The sequence below is a fragment of the Octopus bimaculoides genome, chromosome 6 (assembly GCF_046866305.1).
Source record: "Octopus bimaculoides isolate indiv1 chromosome 6, ASM4686630v1, whole genome shotgun sequence".
In the NCBI taxonomy this organism is placed as follows: Eukaryota; Metazoa; Mollusca; class Cephalopoda; order Octopoda; family Octopodidae; genus Octopus; species Octopus bimaculoides.
In genome coordinates this window covers 75,886,828-75,904,261 of record NC_142933.1, presented here as the reverse complement: position 1 = coordinate 75,904,261, position 17,434 = coordinate 75,886,828, and the positions used below count along the sequence as shown (strand labels likewise).

The window sequence follows — 17,434 nt, the reverse complement described above, 5'->3', positions numbered from 1 at the left end:
ACTGAAAGAAGCTGCTCATACATACATGTGTGTGTATGTGTGTGTGTGTGCATGTTTATATCTCCCTGACATCATGAGATATTTATAAATGAGTGTCACAGTCATACAAGTAGAGTTCCTTGTTTCCCTGTCTTCCATGAAAACGAGATTGATCCCAAGGAAATATCACTTTGTAAACAGGTGAGGGCTAGCAAAAGGATGGACATCCAGCAATAAAAAATCTCAACAAATCCCATCAGACCAATACAAGCATGGTAAAGTTAAAAAAACAATGGCAATTCTCACCAACACACACATGCATTTTAACCTTTTAGCATTTAAACTGGCCATATCTGGCCCAAATATTCTACTTGTTTTGTTTTCAAACTGTTACAATCTGGCCTCTCACACCTAAAAATATACAATCATCATCATCATCATTTAATGTCCATTTTCCATGCTGGCATGGGTTGGATGGTTTGACAGGAGTTGGCCAGCTGAAGAGCTGTCCAGGCTCCATGTCTGTTTTGGCATGGTTTCCACAGCTGGATGCCCTTCCAAATGCCAACCACTTTACAGTCTACTGGGTGCTGCATTAAAGTACCCAGTACATTCTGTAGAAACCACACCAAAACAGCTGTAGAAACCACACCAAAACAGACATGGAGCCTGAACAGCCATCATAAAAACCTATGCAATAATGTATGATTAATAAAGTCAATGCTGCAAACAAACACAAGCATTATAGTATATAACAAAACAATAGGGACAGGTGTGGCTTTGAGGTAAGAAGTCTGTTTTCCAACCACATGGTTCTGGGTTCAGTCCCACTGCGTGGCACACTGGGCAAGTGTCTTCAACTATAACCATAGGGAAATCAGTGTCTTGTGAGTAGATTTGGTAGACAGAAACTAAAAGAAGTCGATCGCATGCATATGCATGTGTGCATGTGTGTGTATCATCCAGCTTTATAGAGTGTCAATAGCTGTTGGAAGATGAAGTATTTTCTAGGCCTGAAGAGAAGAGTCAATAATTGGGATGTATTCCTAGCTACACTAAGGACGTGCTTTCACCAAGAGAGATTCTCAGTGATTGTGAATTCATAGGAGAAATTATTCATTAAAAGATTTCAGGGGGATTCTTTCTCACAACCTCTAATGTTTGACCTGTGTCAAACAGATACATAAAATTAACAAAAACAAAAACAAAAAAAAATTCTCACCACTCCTATAATTTGAAAACTGTCTACTTACTCTGCTGACTAATGACAACACTTTCAGCTCTTCTTGATATCGATAGACAGAAACACTTTTCAACAAATCTCCAGCCAAAATGATATTTTTTAATGTACTAAGGGTATGAATATAAATGTATGTATCAATGAAAGCCACTCCTGACAGATCATTATCTTTCAATGTCCAAATATAAAGCTGAAAAAGTATAAAGCAAGATAGATTAGATGATTTTAAAAAAGTAAATAAATTTGTGGTATTGTTACATATATTAGGAATAATGCGTTCGTCAACCTCTCTGTTCCTGATCACAAATAACTTGTGACACAGGTGACAAACCCTAACAAAATAAAATGTGCAAAGAAAATGCTCACTCGATAGATTACACCTTTCCTTCTAAAACTTATTTTATTAGTTTATATACTTAACTGTAATGGATATTTTTAATTTCAAGCAACAAAAAAGCATTTTTTAACAAATGTTATTAATAACTGGCTCATTTGAGGGAGAGAGGGAGTTCTTGCAAATTTTTTCAAAAATGACACATTAATTTTCTGATTTTTCTCTCTAGTGATGTAGAAGATACTAAGAGAACATATTTTTATTTTACCAAAGATGTGACCAGCAGTGAAAGTAATAATGAAAACAAGCAAGTAATTTATTTCCATAGGTATAAACAAATAGAGTGAAGGACTCCAAGCTGTAAACATCCATGAGTTTTCAAGATTAACACAAGGACCCACAGACAAATTAGCAGGAGATTATACAAAAAAAGGATTTTTTTTTAATATAGTCTTTTGAATAAATCTATAAAAAAATTATGACTGAGGAGACCAAGAAATGTATCAGAAGATATTTAGAATACCATTCTACTAGAAAATGGTATGATATAAATATTGATATATATATATATCTTTCTTGTGTGTATGATTGTGGCAGGAATAAACCTACACTAGTACTGATTAGTACTGTTCTACAGACTCATAGTAAACAGGCACTCTGTCAGTTACAACGATGAGGGTTCCATTTGATCAGATAGACAAAACAGCCTTCTGATGTAATTAACGTGCAAGTGGCCAAGACATAACATGGCCCTTTGTAATACAGGTACAACTCATTTTTGCCAGCTGAGTGGACTGGAGCAACATGAAATAAAATGTCTTGCACGAGGACACAATGTGCCACCAGGAATCAAACTCACAACCTTAAGATGGTGAGCTGAATACCCCTAGCCACTAAGCCAAGGGTCTTCACTACCCATAGTTTGCAGGAAAATGTTTTGAACACTTAAGGATTTCTTTTCATTTTATTGATAAATCAGCAGAAAAAACATGAAGTACTAGCTGTATAAACCTATGTACGGGATTGTTTTCAACCAAATCAGATCTGATATTTATAAGAAAATTTCAATTGAGTTTTTCTGTCATATTTGGATCCCTTTTTGTTGTATGTATTCAAATTTCACACTGCTCCACCTTTGCTTCAATTTTCTATTTTAGTCATGAGCAAACTGCAGCCCATGAAACTTTCTGAATGGCATGCCTAACAAAAAAATTACCTCAAATTTTTTTAGTAGCATGTCCTATCTGATAATGAACCATGTTTCATGCAGCCCACTTCTCAAAAAAGTTTGCCCATGCCTGCTCTTATGTGTTGTTTGCATTATATTTTTCTAAAAAATTTCAGAATGTCTGTATTTCTATAGCCTCTGAAATAGCACTTACTGACTGTATTAATGAAAACTTCATAAAAATTTTGATAAAACTGAAGTATGGAAGAGATGATTAAGTACAAATAGGTTAGAAATTTACTCTAGTCACAAGAAAGAAAAGGAGAGTTTATTTTGCTTTTAAAGCTTATAGAAAGAAATGCAACAAATGGATTAAAAGAGCCGAAGATTACCTTCTGACCAATTGCAGATAATAAAAAGCCTTCAACTTGTGCAAGAGCTGTCACAGGTCCTTTTTGTTCTTTTTCATAGATTACCTAAGAAGAAATAGTGCCACAACATTTAAAAAAGAATCCTAGAAATAAAATTGTTTTACAATATATCAATATGCCCAACCAAGTAAATGACACTTAACATTTTACATTTAACTCCTGCAACATGTACCATGCAAAAAGATACTGAAATCTATTTGAATTCAGATGCTTTGCCTTTAGGTTCTCACGAAAACTTCATGTGAGTAGGCAGATGGTCAAATACCTTGATTTTGAAATATATCAACTTAAAATATGAGTAGAAATGTAGCTCCTCTACAGCAAAAACACTTGTTCTGCTCTGAACCATTCTCTCATATTTTTACCCATCTTTTGGCCTTCATCTCTTAACATAAAGTTATCTCCTCAGATTCATAGTCTAGCAAACTCTACAACAGCCTCACTAGTGCTGGTGGCATGAAATAAGCACCCAGCACTGTGAAATGGTTGGCGTTAGGAAGGGCATTCAGCTACAGAAACCATGCTAAAGGAAACACTGGAACATAATACAGTCCTTGTACCCAGCAGCTCCTGTTAAATCATCCATCCCATGCCAGCATAGAACATGGATATTAAATGATGATGATGATGATGATGATGAAAAGTAGAAAAGAAATTATCACACAATCTTTTAAAACTCACCTTGATTTTATTTTTAGTTAACGGCTGCCCTGGTTCAGGGACTACCTCAATGATATCAAAAATGATTATCTGAAAATTAGAAGAAAAAGCTATTACCATAAAATTTTATACACACACACATATATATATATATATATATATATATATATATATATATATACAGAGAGAGAGAGAGAGTACCGATAAAACTGTGTCTAATGATGTAATGTAATATGCTTATACAGTAAGTGATCAGGTTCACTTGCCACTAAAACTCTGTCTTGAACTGCGACTAAAACAAAAGTGGCTGCCTAGTAAAGAATGACTATAAGTGGTTCATCATTGAGCAAGCGGATATATATTAGAGAGAATGAATGAATAGGCAAAACATGTGGTATTACTTTAGAGCATGGCATTTATAATTTAAACAGTCTTTCTTACTAATGTGTGTGTGCATGTGTGTGTGTCTGTGTGTGCGTGCGTGCGTGCGTGTGTGTGTGCGCACGTGCGTGTGTGTGTGTGTGCATGTGAAAGAGAAGGCATGTGGCTTAGTGGCTAGGATATTTGGCTCGTGATTGTAAGGTCATAACTTCAATGCCTAGTGATACATCGTTTCCTTGAGCAAGATACTTTATTTCTCATTGCTCCAGTCCACTCAACTGGCAAAATTGAGCTGTACTTGTAATTCAAAGGCCAGCGTTGTCACATTTTGTGTCATGCTGAATCTCCCTGGAGACTACCTTAAGGGTACATGTACCTACAGAGTGCTCAGCCACTAGCATATTAATTTCATGAGTGGACTGTTCGGTTAATCAAATCAACTGGAATGATTGTCATCATAATCAATAGAGAACTAGGCCATATATATGTATATATGATGATGATGATGATATAATATATATATATATATATATATATATATATATATATATATATATATATATATATAAGTCAGTAAATAGTGGGGTTGTGTTAACCGCACGTGGAGAAATAATAGGAAAATGAAAAAAAGCCAGAATGCTGAACTGGAAGCATATTTTAATAAAGATTTTTTCTAACCGGTTTTCATTGCGAAGAAGCAAATTATCAAGAAGAAGGAGAATGAAAATGTTTTTTTACATTTTCTTCAATTTGTACTTCTTCGTAAAAAAAACATTTTCATTCTCCTTCTTGATAATTTGCTTCTTCGCAATGAAAACTGGTTAGAAAAAATTTTTATTAAAATATGCTTCCAGTTCAGCATTCTGGCTTTTTTTCATTTTCCTATATATATATATATATATATATATATATATGTGTGTGTGTGTGTGTGTGTGTGTGTGTGTGTGTGTGTGTGTGTGTGTGTGCATAAAATGAATCAAAAAAATATTAAATGTCACCTAAAATTAAATGTTTTACATTTACTTACCCGACCACGAGATTGTACTTCTTCTCCTAGTGAGAAATTAGTCCCCATTACACAGTATCCCTTATAACCAGATAGCGTCCCTTCACTCCTCATAGATACATTCACAAGTGTTGTAACATGTTCCCAATCCAAAAATTCAATCCTATAACAAATACATAATAAAACTTGCAGCAAGAGTCTGGACATTTCACAAAAGAACAATAATACTACAAATAATGAGATGAACATTTTTATTAACAGACAAGAAGATGTTGCACACTAAAATAAGAATCTATTACATTTCATAACAAAAGAACAAGCAGTACATCCTCTAGTTTGTCTTATAATAATAATAATATTATAACTCCAACTGTAGTGTTATGAAAACCCCATCAATTTATCATACACAAAGTGTTTTAGTCAATAATAGTGTATCTTATTCCATCTCTTTCAAGATTTACAAAGACATTCAGTTAACAATTTAACCCGATGCTCCAGCATGAGCATAATCCAATGACTGAAACCAGTAGGAGAATATGATTAATGAACATATTTCCTTTTCTAATAAAATCAGAGAACAACAAAGATATTTAAGAACAGCTGACGTCTGTGACAGTGTCTAGACTACTCCTTTTAATCATTGCTTTCCTTTATCTAAGTTACCAGCAATCTTTCTCTTTCTCTCTTCCTCTCAATTTGTAGCTATCTCTCTCTCTCTCTCTCTCTCTCTCTCTCTCTCGCCATATATATATATATATATATATATATATATATATATATATACACACACACACAAACACACACACACACACATATATATATATATATATATATATATATATATATGCATGTACGTGTATGTATATATACAAAAAATACATACATAAATTTAGATTTATTTATATATATATCAATTTAAACATATATATATATATATATATATATATATATATATATATATATAGAGAGAGAGAGAGAGAGAGAGAGAGAGAGAGAGAGAGAGAGAAATGTGTGTGTATAAATTATATATGTTATATCAATTTTGATCTATTTTGATTTTCTCTCTCTCTCTCTCTCTCTCTCTCTCTCTCTCTCTCTCTCTAATTCAAACACTCAAAAGAATTCATGTCTTCTTTTAATCATTAAAAGTTGTTCGCAACTTAGTTGTAAGATGTATCCTGTTTGAGACAACACCCCACTACCACACACACACACACACAAACTCATGATAATGAGGAAGATGTAATTTCTTATTGTTATTTATACAGGGAAAACCCAACTAGCAACAACATTTTAAAATAGAAACAAGTGATCAAATTAGCAAAGTGGTTTCAGAATCAAAAGAACAGTTTTAAATAAAAAATAAAACTACAAAACGAAAACTAAGTACATTAGAATATACAGTAGTAAGCAGAGCACACAGATTATAAAATATAGTTGCTATAATCAAGAAGCACATTTTTCCATTTCGTTTTCCAACACTGGTATGGCTTGGAGAAGTTGATATGACCAGTTATCCGCAGTCATGCCTTCATCTTGCAGATGCACACACACACACACACACACACACACACACACACACACACACACACACACACCTCTCATTTCATTCACCTTCCACATAAATTTTCTCCTCCACCTACAGAAGTTATAAAATAACTTCAATTTTGAAAAGTTACTAATCTGATACAAATGCTCAAAATAACTTTCTAGTATTGCTTACATAGCTAAGATGTGATTCTTAGCACAAATTAATGGAAGAGTGTGCCAGCTAAACAAATATCTAATCAGCAATAATACTTTATAACTGCCAAGTTATGTCCTACTTCTATTTCTTATACCACAAATAGAATGATCTCTGTTCATTGTACACATTTGAATGCATAGCAGATTCAAAATCAAATCACTGGACAGCCATGCAGATGTCACATTGAGGTCACTGTCATTTCACATGAACATCCAATTAACCAACCAATAAGTGACCAATCAGCCATCATCTGATTAGACTTCCTCGAGCAGGGGTTTTCAAACTTTTTGACTTGCGGACCCCTTTATATTTCAGGCTTTACCCCCTTATAAACGCTTATGAAATTTATACATAAATATTTGCTTAAAATAACATATATTTTTACATTTATTTATTTAACAGTATTTAACAAATAGGTTTATTGTCAATTAAAAGATTTCGATTAAAATCATATAAAATCAAATTGCCCATAAAAAGTATTTGCTGTCCACGGACCCCCTGTGGTCCACGGACCACAGTTTGAAAACCCCTGTCCTAGAGAACCTTCTAATGAGCCTTATAAAAATGTGGATTTCTGATGGTAACCTCAGAATGTTGAGGTAATTGCTCTAACTCCATTATCATCTTTCATTCAATAGCCATGCAGATAGAAGGTACAGATTTTGCCATCATAAATTTAGCACAATTATTTTTCCAGTTGTGATGAGCTAGTTCACAGATTGATATATACCAGCTATTTTGTAGTAGACCCCAGTAGTATGTCTCTACCAGTGTATATAAACTGTTGCTTTTATCTTTCATCCAAAGACCAACATTAAAAACACTATGTGCAGTAAATAAAGCTTATCTGAATTTTTCATGATTGTTGTTAACCATTTTTACATTCAGCCCTAGGATGGCGTTTTCTTTCTCCACAAAAATCAGTGAACCACAACATATGACAAATACATACAAAAGAAACAACAGACTTTAAATTAAGTAAGACTTCATTCAGTAATTCTATACAACTTGTAAGTTGTGTCTTCCCTCTATGTCTTATATTACCACTACTACTGTGTTATCCTTGGAGGCGCAATGGTCCAGTGGTTAGGGCAGCGGACTCGTGGTCATAGGATCGCGGTTTCGATTCCCAGACCGGGCGTTGTGAGTGTTTACTGAGCGAAAACACCTAAAGCTCTACAACACTCTGGCAGGGGATGGTGGTGAACCCTGCTGTACTCCTTCACCACAACTTGCACATTAATTTCACAAGCAGGTTGTTCCGTTGATCGGATCAACTGGAACCTTCGACGTCGTAAGCAACAGAGTGCCAACAACAATAACTGTGTTATCCATTCACTGTTTACATTTTAACAAATACGAAAAAATACACTTTGTGAGATAATCAAGATTATTTAATATTTAAGTTTTTGATTCTCAGATATCTTGGAATAATCTTCAACTGTGGCTGGATGTTTATAGGTTTTTATTGGAACAAGGAAATTACAGGTCACCAGGTGCTGGCATAGTCATGTATTTAAGAAGTTTACTTTGAGACAATATGGTTTAGGGTTTGTTCCCACTGTGTGGCACCATGGATGAATGTCTGCAACTACGACCTCAGACTGTAAATGGTACTGTCGGACAAAAATAGTAAGAAGCCTACCATGTATGTACATGTATCTCTGTGTGGGTATGTATGCATGTGCGTTTGTGTCTTCTTGTTTTGGCATTGTTTGCAAGCTGCATAAAAAACGGTGTCACAGCTTACAGTTATCTTCTGAGGAAATATTGTCATTCAGTGGTTCATTGTTAGAAATGCTGGGGGAAATATTACTTTACTTGAAAATGAGTGAGTGTTGGCAACAGGATAAGCATCTAGCTGCAGAAAATTTGCCACAATGAGTTTTGAATAATTCGTACCAATATAGAAAATGAATATTAAAACAATGAGGTAATATTTATCCCCACTTAACCATGGATATTCTATTAGAACAAAATTTACTGCAGTAGTTGCCATCAGAGAAGCATTCACCTTGGATTTTTGGTGCAAAATGTGCTCTTGTTTATATCCCAAATTTGTTCTAAAGTTTGTGCCAATGTGAGACTTTCTTTCATGGCACCTACCACGGTAAAGTTTGTTCTAACAGAACATTCACTTTTAAGTGAGGATAAATGTTACCTCTCAGTATTAATACTGCCTTTGTCATTTATATTCGTTAAAACAATGATGATGACCTCTCTTGATAGTTTCTCCAACAGTCTAACTTGTACAACCTATTTCCAGCAAAGTTCATAGACAGACTTATTATCAAAGGCATTCCAGCTTTAACCATTTTTTTTTCCAGACATAGTGCATTTAGTGTGACATCATCCAATGTGGTAGGGTATGATTTGATGCCTATTTGGCTGCTATCTCTAGCAGATTGAATAATCACATAGAGACAGTGTCCGTTTGTTACTATATGGAGTGAATCACGGAGAAAGTTACTAGTTGACAGATACAAAACGCTGACCCTTCAATCTGTAGTCTTGCACACTCCTATTATAGAGTAATGTTCTTTACAACAACAACGAATTAGTAATCTAGTAGCAGAACCACTCTGTTCTACCATCATCGTCATCATTTATTATCCACTATTCTATGCTTATATGGGTCACATGGAATTTGTTTAGGCAGATTTTCTATGACCAGGTACCATTCCTGTTGCCAACTCTCACCTGTTTCCAAGTAAGGTCACATTGTTTCTATATTGAAAAAATGTTTTTCACAGAAGACTAGGTATAAACAATCTCACTTGTATGAAGATATCAAGACAAGGAGACAGAACATATGCACACGCATACATATACATATTCACATATACAACAGGTTTCTTTCAGCTTCCAATCCACTCACAAAGCTTTCATCAGCCAAAGCTATAGTACAAGACACTTACTCTAGGTGCTATGTGGTGGGACTGAACCCAAAACCATGTAGTTGGGAACCAAACATCTTACTACACAGTCACATCTCACTATTTCAATTAATCAAGAAACTTTTGCATACAATATTCAATACATCACCACTAAATTTATAAAAGCAATTTGTTTATTACATTCTTTGAGCAGACATTTTTCATCTGCATAAGAAAAAACATCAAAGATGAAAAAAAAGATTATCTACATTATTTGAAAGATCACTTTTGTACAATGGCAGAATGTCTTGTGAATTTTTCAAGCCAAGGGGTTTTAATCCCAATATTTATAAACTTTATTTAGGCACAGGTGTGGGTGTGTGGTAAGAAGCTCACTTTCCAACCACATGGTTCCAGGTTCAGTTTCACTGCATGGAACCTTGAGCAACTTTTTTTTATTATAGACTCAGACTGACCAAAGCCTTAGGAGTGGATCTGGTAGACAGAAACTGAAAGAAGTCCATCGTATATTTATATATATATATGTATATTATATTTTTCCGGATGAAAATAATTCTTCTGTTTAGGGCATTATTCCCTAGGTTTCCAAGGCTTTTTAATCATACTTTATTTAAGGGATTCCTTTCATTTCCATATGAATTTGTATAAATAAAAATCATAGGAAGAATCAATTTATTAAACGAAGTCCAATAAATATCATCAAATAAATGGAACAGGTTTTGATGCTAATATGGATAGTTTAATTAAATCTAACCAGACAGCTGTTTCTTTCGCAAAAGACCATATACTCTTGAAGAAATGGTATTTCATCAAAAGTAATACACATTATTATATTATGTCATTTAGAACTGATCAGTGGACAATAATTAAATATTTCAATATTTAAAATTAGTACCTTTAGTTTTCTTTTTTGTTATCATATTATACTGATTCTGTTTCCTAACTAATTTATTCCTTTCACTCGCCAAATCAAATTCAAAACTGAAGCTTACAAGATTATCCACTGATGAGTTCCAAATGATATAATATAATGTGTATTACCTTTGTTGAAATAGCTATTCTTCAATTGTATACCTGAAATATGGTCCTTTGCAACAGAAACAGCTGTATGGTTAGATTTAATTAAATTATCCATATTAGCATCAAAGCCTGTTCCATTTATTTGATGACACTTATTGGACTCTGTCTGATAAATTGATTCTTCTAATGATTTTTATTTTATATATATGTGTGTGAGTGTATATATCTGTGTGTGTGTGTGTGTGTGTCTTTGTGTCTGTGTTTGTCCCCCCATCACTACTTGACAACTGGTTTTGGTGTGTTTACGTCCCCCATAACTTAGCAGTACAGTAAAAGAGAATAAGTACTAGGCATAAAATATTAAGTCCTGGGGTTGAATTGTTCAACTAAAATCCTTCAGGGTGGTGCTCCAGTATGGCCACAGTCAAATGACTGAAACAAGTAAAAGAATAAAAGGTTAGCTTTTTTTAAGACAGCATGCCAGACAAAACGCTTAGTGGTGTTTTGTCCGTCTTTACATTCTGAGTTCAAATTCCGCCAAGATCAACTTATCCTTTCAGGATCAATAAAATAAGTACCAGGGGGTCGATGTAATCTACTTATCCCCTCCCCAGAAAATGCTGGCCTTGTGCCAAAATTTGAAACCATTATTTATAGCTTTATCTATTATTTGTCTAGAAAATCCCAAATTCATTTTTGTCACGCATGTCCTACCATCATCTGCATCATCATCATCATCATTTAATGTTTGCTTTCCATGCTGGCATGGGTTAGATGATTTGACAGGAACTGGCTAGGCAGAAGACTGCACCATGCTTCACTGTCCATTTTGGATTGGTTTTTTACAGCTGGATGCCCTTACTAACAACAACCACTCACAGTGGTGTGAGTGTTTTTTACGTGGCACCAGCAGAGACAAGGTCAGTTTTGGCATGGTTTTTTTTTTTCACAACTGGATGCCCTTCCAAATGCCAACCACTTTGCAGTGTGAACTGGATGCTTTTTATGTGACACCAGCACTGGCAGGGTCACCAAGTAGCTTGCAAGACAAAGATCCTTTGAGAGGGGATGTGACATTGGAGGAGGTAATCTTGTGCCAGATGATGAAAGGTTAGATGATGAAAGTTTAGAGGGGTTCCCAACCTGGTCCGTGTGGACTACTAGGTGGTCCACAGGAAAATTCAGATGGTCCGTGGAAAATTTTATGTGGTTCACCTGAAGAATTAACATTTTTCCATACACGCATGTCGCGCAAACGAAATATGCCTCATCACATATGTGTGAGCACATACGAGTGCACTCATTGCTTTTTGGACAATTAGCTATTCAATCATACACAGGCGTGTACCAGACAGGTACAGACATGTACAATCGGATCTACGTTTGCCCACATTAAAAACACACAAAAAACTGTGTTCTCAGCCAGTTAACACGATCATGTTTTCTACCTGACTTTTGAATTGAGCTTACCCAACATATCGTACTATGTCTCTCTAGGTACGTACATTTTTATGCAAGTATTAGTCTAATTGTAATCTGTAGAAATTTTGCTGCCAGTGATATGGAAAAACGTTTCCTTAATTCTCCGTCCACCGACTCAGAAAAAAGATTCTGTAGACGATATCACAAATAATATATCAAATATGGCTTCGTATCCAATGTAGAATATCCTTTTTACCACAGAGAATTATCTGCTCAAAAGTATTAACTAACAACTCAATGAAACCCAGGAAATCGTTGTATCATCTACAAAAATCCATCCTGGTTTATTTGGCAAGCTAAAGGAGTACTTCAAAGAATACCATCACAAAAAAAATGTTTCATCTTCATCACTCAAAAATTTCCTCATCCATACTAATAACCGTTCTGGTCTGCAGGCATCCTATAACATTTCGCTCATGATATCAAAACAGGGTTGCCCACATACCATTGGCGAAGATCTGATTTGGCCCTTCATACTTGAAGCATATAAAGTTGCTAATGTGCCAAACACTGTATCAGTTTTAGCAAGTATTCCACTTTCAAACGACACTGTATCTTCGACCATTTGTGAAATGGCCGAAGATGTCGAATCCATAGTTGTAGAAGACTTGCGACACTGCAGGCAACAAATGTGTTGTGCTTGTACCACAATTTGCGAAAACCTACTCTTTATAAAAACAATACTGAAAAACACGGGAGAGACAACTACACTGCAGTCATGGATTATCTTGCTAAAAATGGCATTGATCCCCTCAACTTCATATCAATATGCACTGACAGAGCACCATCTATGATTGGCAAATCCCAGGGTTTTGTTGCCAGAGGGATAGAATTTAATCCCGTCTTCACAATTCGTTGTGTTCTCCATCAAGAAAATCTGAGAGCAAAAAGAACCAGAAATAATATATTTTCTGAAACCCTAGACTTAATTGCTTCTGCAGTAAAAAAAAATTTAAAGATCTGCTCATCAAGACAGGCATTTTCAAGAAACTTGTAAAGATGAAATGTTCAACCGTCTGTTGTATTCAACAGATATACGCTGGCTATCAATGGGAAGTTGTCTCGGATGTTTTGTGGCACTTTTCGATAAAGTCATAGAGTTTATTCAACAGACTGATCCAGCTATGACAGCATCACTTTCTCAGAAAAACCTGTAATTTTTTATTTACATGAAACCTTTCAAAAACTTAATGATCTCAATATTTTTTTACAAAAGCAAAACATCAACATTGTACAAGCCAGACACTTGATAAGGGCGTTTGTGAATAAACTCATTCTTTGGAAACTTCAAATTGAAAATCAACTTTCTGCAGTTCATGAACTTAAAAACTGTTGTGGTAGATAACAACTTGCACATATATATAATCAGGCATCTATCTTTCCTTCATGAAAACTTCAATATTCGTTTTGAAGATCATTTGGTTTTAAATATCCCAATTTTTGTGGACTCTCTTCACACAATATCTATGAACGATATACTTGTTCAACCAGAATGCATTCAGATAGAGCTATGTAAGGTGACGGTAGATGATAATCTGCACAAATCGTCTGAAAACAACTGGGTTAAGGCTTGGTTGAATCATTCTTACAAATATCCAAAGCTGTTTGAACAAGTCGAGCTTTTTATTATAAATCTCTCGACATCCTACTTGGCTGAAAACAGATTTTCCCTTGTCCTCCACTCATTCACGAAGCAGCGGATGCATTTGAACCTTGATAACAATGCTGATTTGAGAATTTGTTTGAGCCAAAAAGAGTCAAGGATTTCTCAGCTTGTGGATAAAAAGCAAGCCCAAAGGTCTCACCGAAGGTTTCTTTCGTTTTTCACAACGACTTGTTGCTGACATTTTTAAGTTAATTCCAATTTGTTATATTCCCTCAAACATTTACACGACCTTTTGTACTGATCCCAACTTCACTCCTCACATTTTTTGAATTTACCCTTCACATCATCATCATCATCGTTTAACGTCCGCTTTCCATGCTAGCATGGGTTGGACGATTTGACTGAGGACTGATGAAACCGGATGGCAACACCAGGCTCCAATCTAATTTGGCAGAGTTTCTACAGCTGGATGCCCTTCCTAACGCCAACCACTCAGAGAGTGTAGTGGGTGCTTTTACGTGTCACCCGCACAAAAACGGCCACGCTCGAAATGGTGTCTTTTATGTGCCACCCGCACAAGCCAGTCCAGGGGCACTGGCAACGATCTCACTCGAAAATCCTACGGGAGCCAGTCAGGCGGTACTGGCAACGGCCACGCTCAAAATGGTGCATCTCATGTGCCACCCACACAAGAACCAGTCCAGGGGCACTGGCAACGATCTTACTTGGCTTGCCAGGTCTTCTCACGCACAGCACATTTCCACAGCTTTTTTTCTGAATAAAAGGTTGTGTTTTCTACAACTCAGTAACCTTTTCTATTCGATTCTATCAAATAAAGCTTTCTTGAGAAAACTGGTTTTGTTATTGGTGTTCTCAGTTATTTGTTCTCTGTGAGAACAAAAAAGGAACTTTCATTGCAAAGTGAAAATGATACTAATATTTATGAGTAGCAGTTCTTTTATAATAAATTTAAAATTTGAGGTGGTCCACAAGAAACAATTACTTATTTTGGTGGCCCACAGAAGAAAAAGATTGGGAACCCCTGGGTTAGACTGACAGAGAGAGAGAGAGCGAGAGAGAGAGATAACCTCTGGGTTAGACTGACAGAGAGAGAGAGAGAGAACCCTTGGGTTAGACTGACTGGGAACCCCTGGGTTAGACTGACAGAGAGAGAGAGAGAGAATGACTATATTTGTGTTAGCAGGTAAATGAGAATTGTCACCACAGACATTGCTGTCAGCAAGCTGAAGAGCATATTCTGAGATTTCAAGATCAATATAAACAAACACTATGATGTTTTTTATGCTGCTCTGGAGAAATTCAGAGGAATTAGCAGCTAATGTTTACAAGTAAAAAGAGTTACTTTATGCAATGTCATGTTATACTTTTTGGATCTTCTCCAAGGCTGTATGGTAAGAAGCTTCCTTCCCAACCACATGGTTCCAAGTTCAGTCTCACTGCGTGACACATCTTGGGCCTTGTGAGTTAATTTTGAAGACAGAAACTGAAAGAAACTGATGGAAACTGAAAGAAGTGTGTGTATGTCTTTGTGTCTGTTCCATATTACCACTGGTGTTGGTATGTTTATGTCCCTATAATTTAGTGGTTTGACAAAACAGATTGATAGAATAAGTACCAGGCTTTAAAGAAAAAGTACTGGAGTCAATTCATTCAACTAAAAATTCTTCAAGGTGATGCCCAAGCATGACCACAGTCTAATGACTGAAACAGGTAAAAGATAGAAGATAAAACATACATTCCAGGTAAAAAAAAAATTTTGTTTTAATAGTCGCCTGGGTAGTCAAACTTTACTGTAAAAAATCAATTAATTCAACTCTTGTAAATATTCAAAATTTACAAATGAGGAAGGGCATCCAGCTGTAGAAACCATGCCAAATCAGACAGGAGTCTGGTGCAGCCCCTCAACTTACCAGCCCTGGTCAAACCATCCAACCCACGCCAACATGGACAATGGACATTAAAAGATGATGATGACACTTCATAATTTGTGTCTTTGACTGTCATGTACGTCACATGAAAATGGCCCAACTTGAGAAGGATGGGTTTCTGTGGAGCTAACTTGCTGTAGACTTACAGTATACAGTACAATCACCCAGCAACCCACTGAGCATATATAACTTAAACATAAATATATACATAAACTTGCACATTTATATAAACTATGTAATTCTTAGAAAATGTTTATTTTGTCATCAGCAGTGAAAAAATTACTTACTTTGTATTAGGAATGACTTCCCAGCTGACTGGTGAAAAAAGCTGTACACAATATTTTTCTGTCATTGGGTAAACAAACCGATCATCTAAACAATCAAGAAAGGCAAAAATATGATTATAAACAGGAGGAGGAGATGTTACACATATGAAGAAAATCTGCCTCAACAAGTTTCATTTAATTCATGTCAGGACAGTAGAGCAGACATAAAGCAAAACGGATGAAACTTGATACAAATTGCCTTATACCCATAGAGGGGAACTTTTGTTACCGACAATGATGATGATGTAGACTTTCTACATGGATGCATGATCTGCTTCAAATAGCAACCAAGCCTCACTCAAATCACACATTATTTTCTGGAAAAAAGTCTGGATAGTCAAGGCAAGAATATCTTTGATAAAATAGCATCCAAATCATCCTCAAATCCTACTCTACTGTCTTAGCAAAAGACGCATTCAAAATTTAGTCCTGGGTAGCCTTTGATCAAAAGATGGATTAATCAGGACTGACAAAAAGATTTTCATCATCATCATCATCATCATCCTTAAAAGAAGAGAATGAACCATAAATTCAGACATAAGTAGCAGAAGGAAACATAACATACCTCGTTCAATGATTTCAAATTCTCTTTCATCAGTGGTGGTTTTGGGCAGCTTATTAGAGGGTTCTTGAGCACTGCTGACAACAGCATACGTCTACCAAAAAAATATGAAAAGTAAAGAAAACAAATCACTATTGCAAACAAGAAAATAGAGCCAACAGAAATAAAAATTACTATTCTTTTATTCTTTTACTAGCAGGACTCATGGAATTTCCATGAACCGATTAATAGAATGTTGAGTAAATAATAAACTTTTTCAACATATATGTATGTACAAAGATAATGCATTGAAGAAAGGAGTAATTAAGATCTCTACATATATAATACAATGAGATACTTAGGCAGCATATACTAAAATTACATATATTTGTACAGTTTTATTTACAAATAAGTTTAGCTATTAATTCTATCCTTTTTTAACATACAATACTCATAGGCTTGGAAAATAAACAATATATAGAGATACTTGGGAGTGTCCACTACGTGTGCAAAGATTGTCAATGTCAATCAGTCCGTGGTACTCCCCCCTCCTAACATAGAGCCATGCTAGTTTCTTCTGATAGGAATACAGAAAACAATAGATCTATATATGTACAAAACTGTATAATATGTAGCATACTTCTCTCTCTCTGTTATATATACACGG

At 35.3% G+C, this 17,434-nt stretch overlaps 1 protein-coding gene across 3 annotated transcripts in view; it reads right to left on the bottom strand.

Moving 5' to 3' along the window:
• Positions 1 to 17,434, bottom strand: part of LOC106871560 (cleavage and polyadenylation specificity factor subunit 1) — a 100,687-nt gene that overhangs the window by 23,228 nt on the left and 60,025 nt on the right. For all 3 annotated transcript variants that reach the window (XM_089354115.1, XM_052968705.2, XM_014918065.3), the window contains exons 28-33: positions 16,792 to 16,882; positions 16,188 to 16,272; positions 5,221 to 5,362; positions 3,834 to 3,902; positions 3,114 to 3,197; positions 1,233 to 1,409 (exon numbers count right to left, since the gene is read on the bottom strand). In XM_089354115.1, the coding sequence (XP_089210241.1) occupies positions 1,233 to 1,409; positions 3,114 to 3,197; positions 3,834 to 3,902; positions 5,221 to 5,362; positions 16,188 to 16,272; positions 16,792 to 16,882 (648 nt within the window). The remainder of the gene's footprint in view (positions 1 to 1,232; positions 1,410 to 3,113; positions 3,198 to 3,833; positions 3,903 to 5,220; positions 5,363 to 16,187; positions 16,273 to 16,791; positions 16,883 to 17,434) is intronic.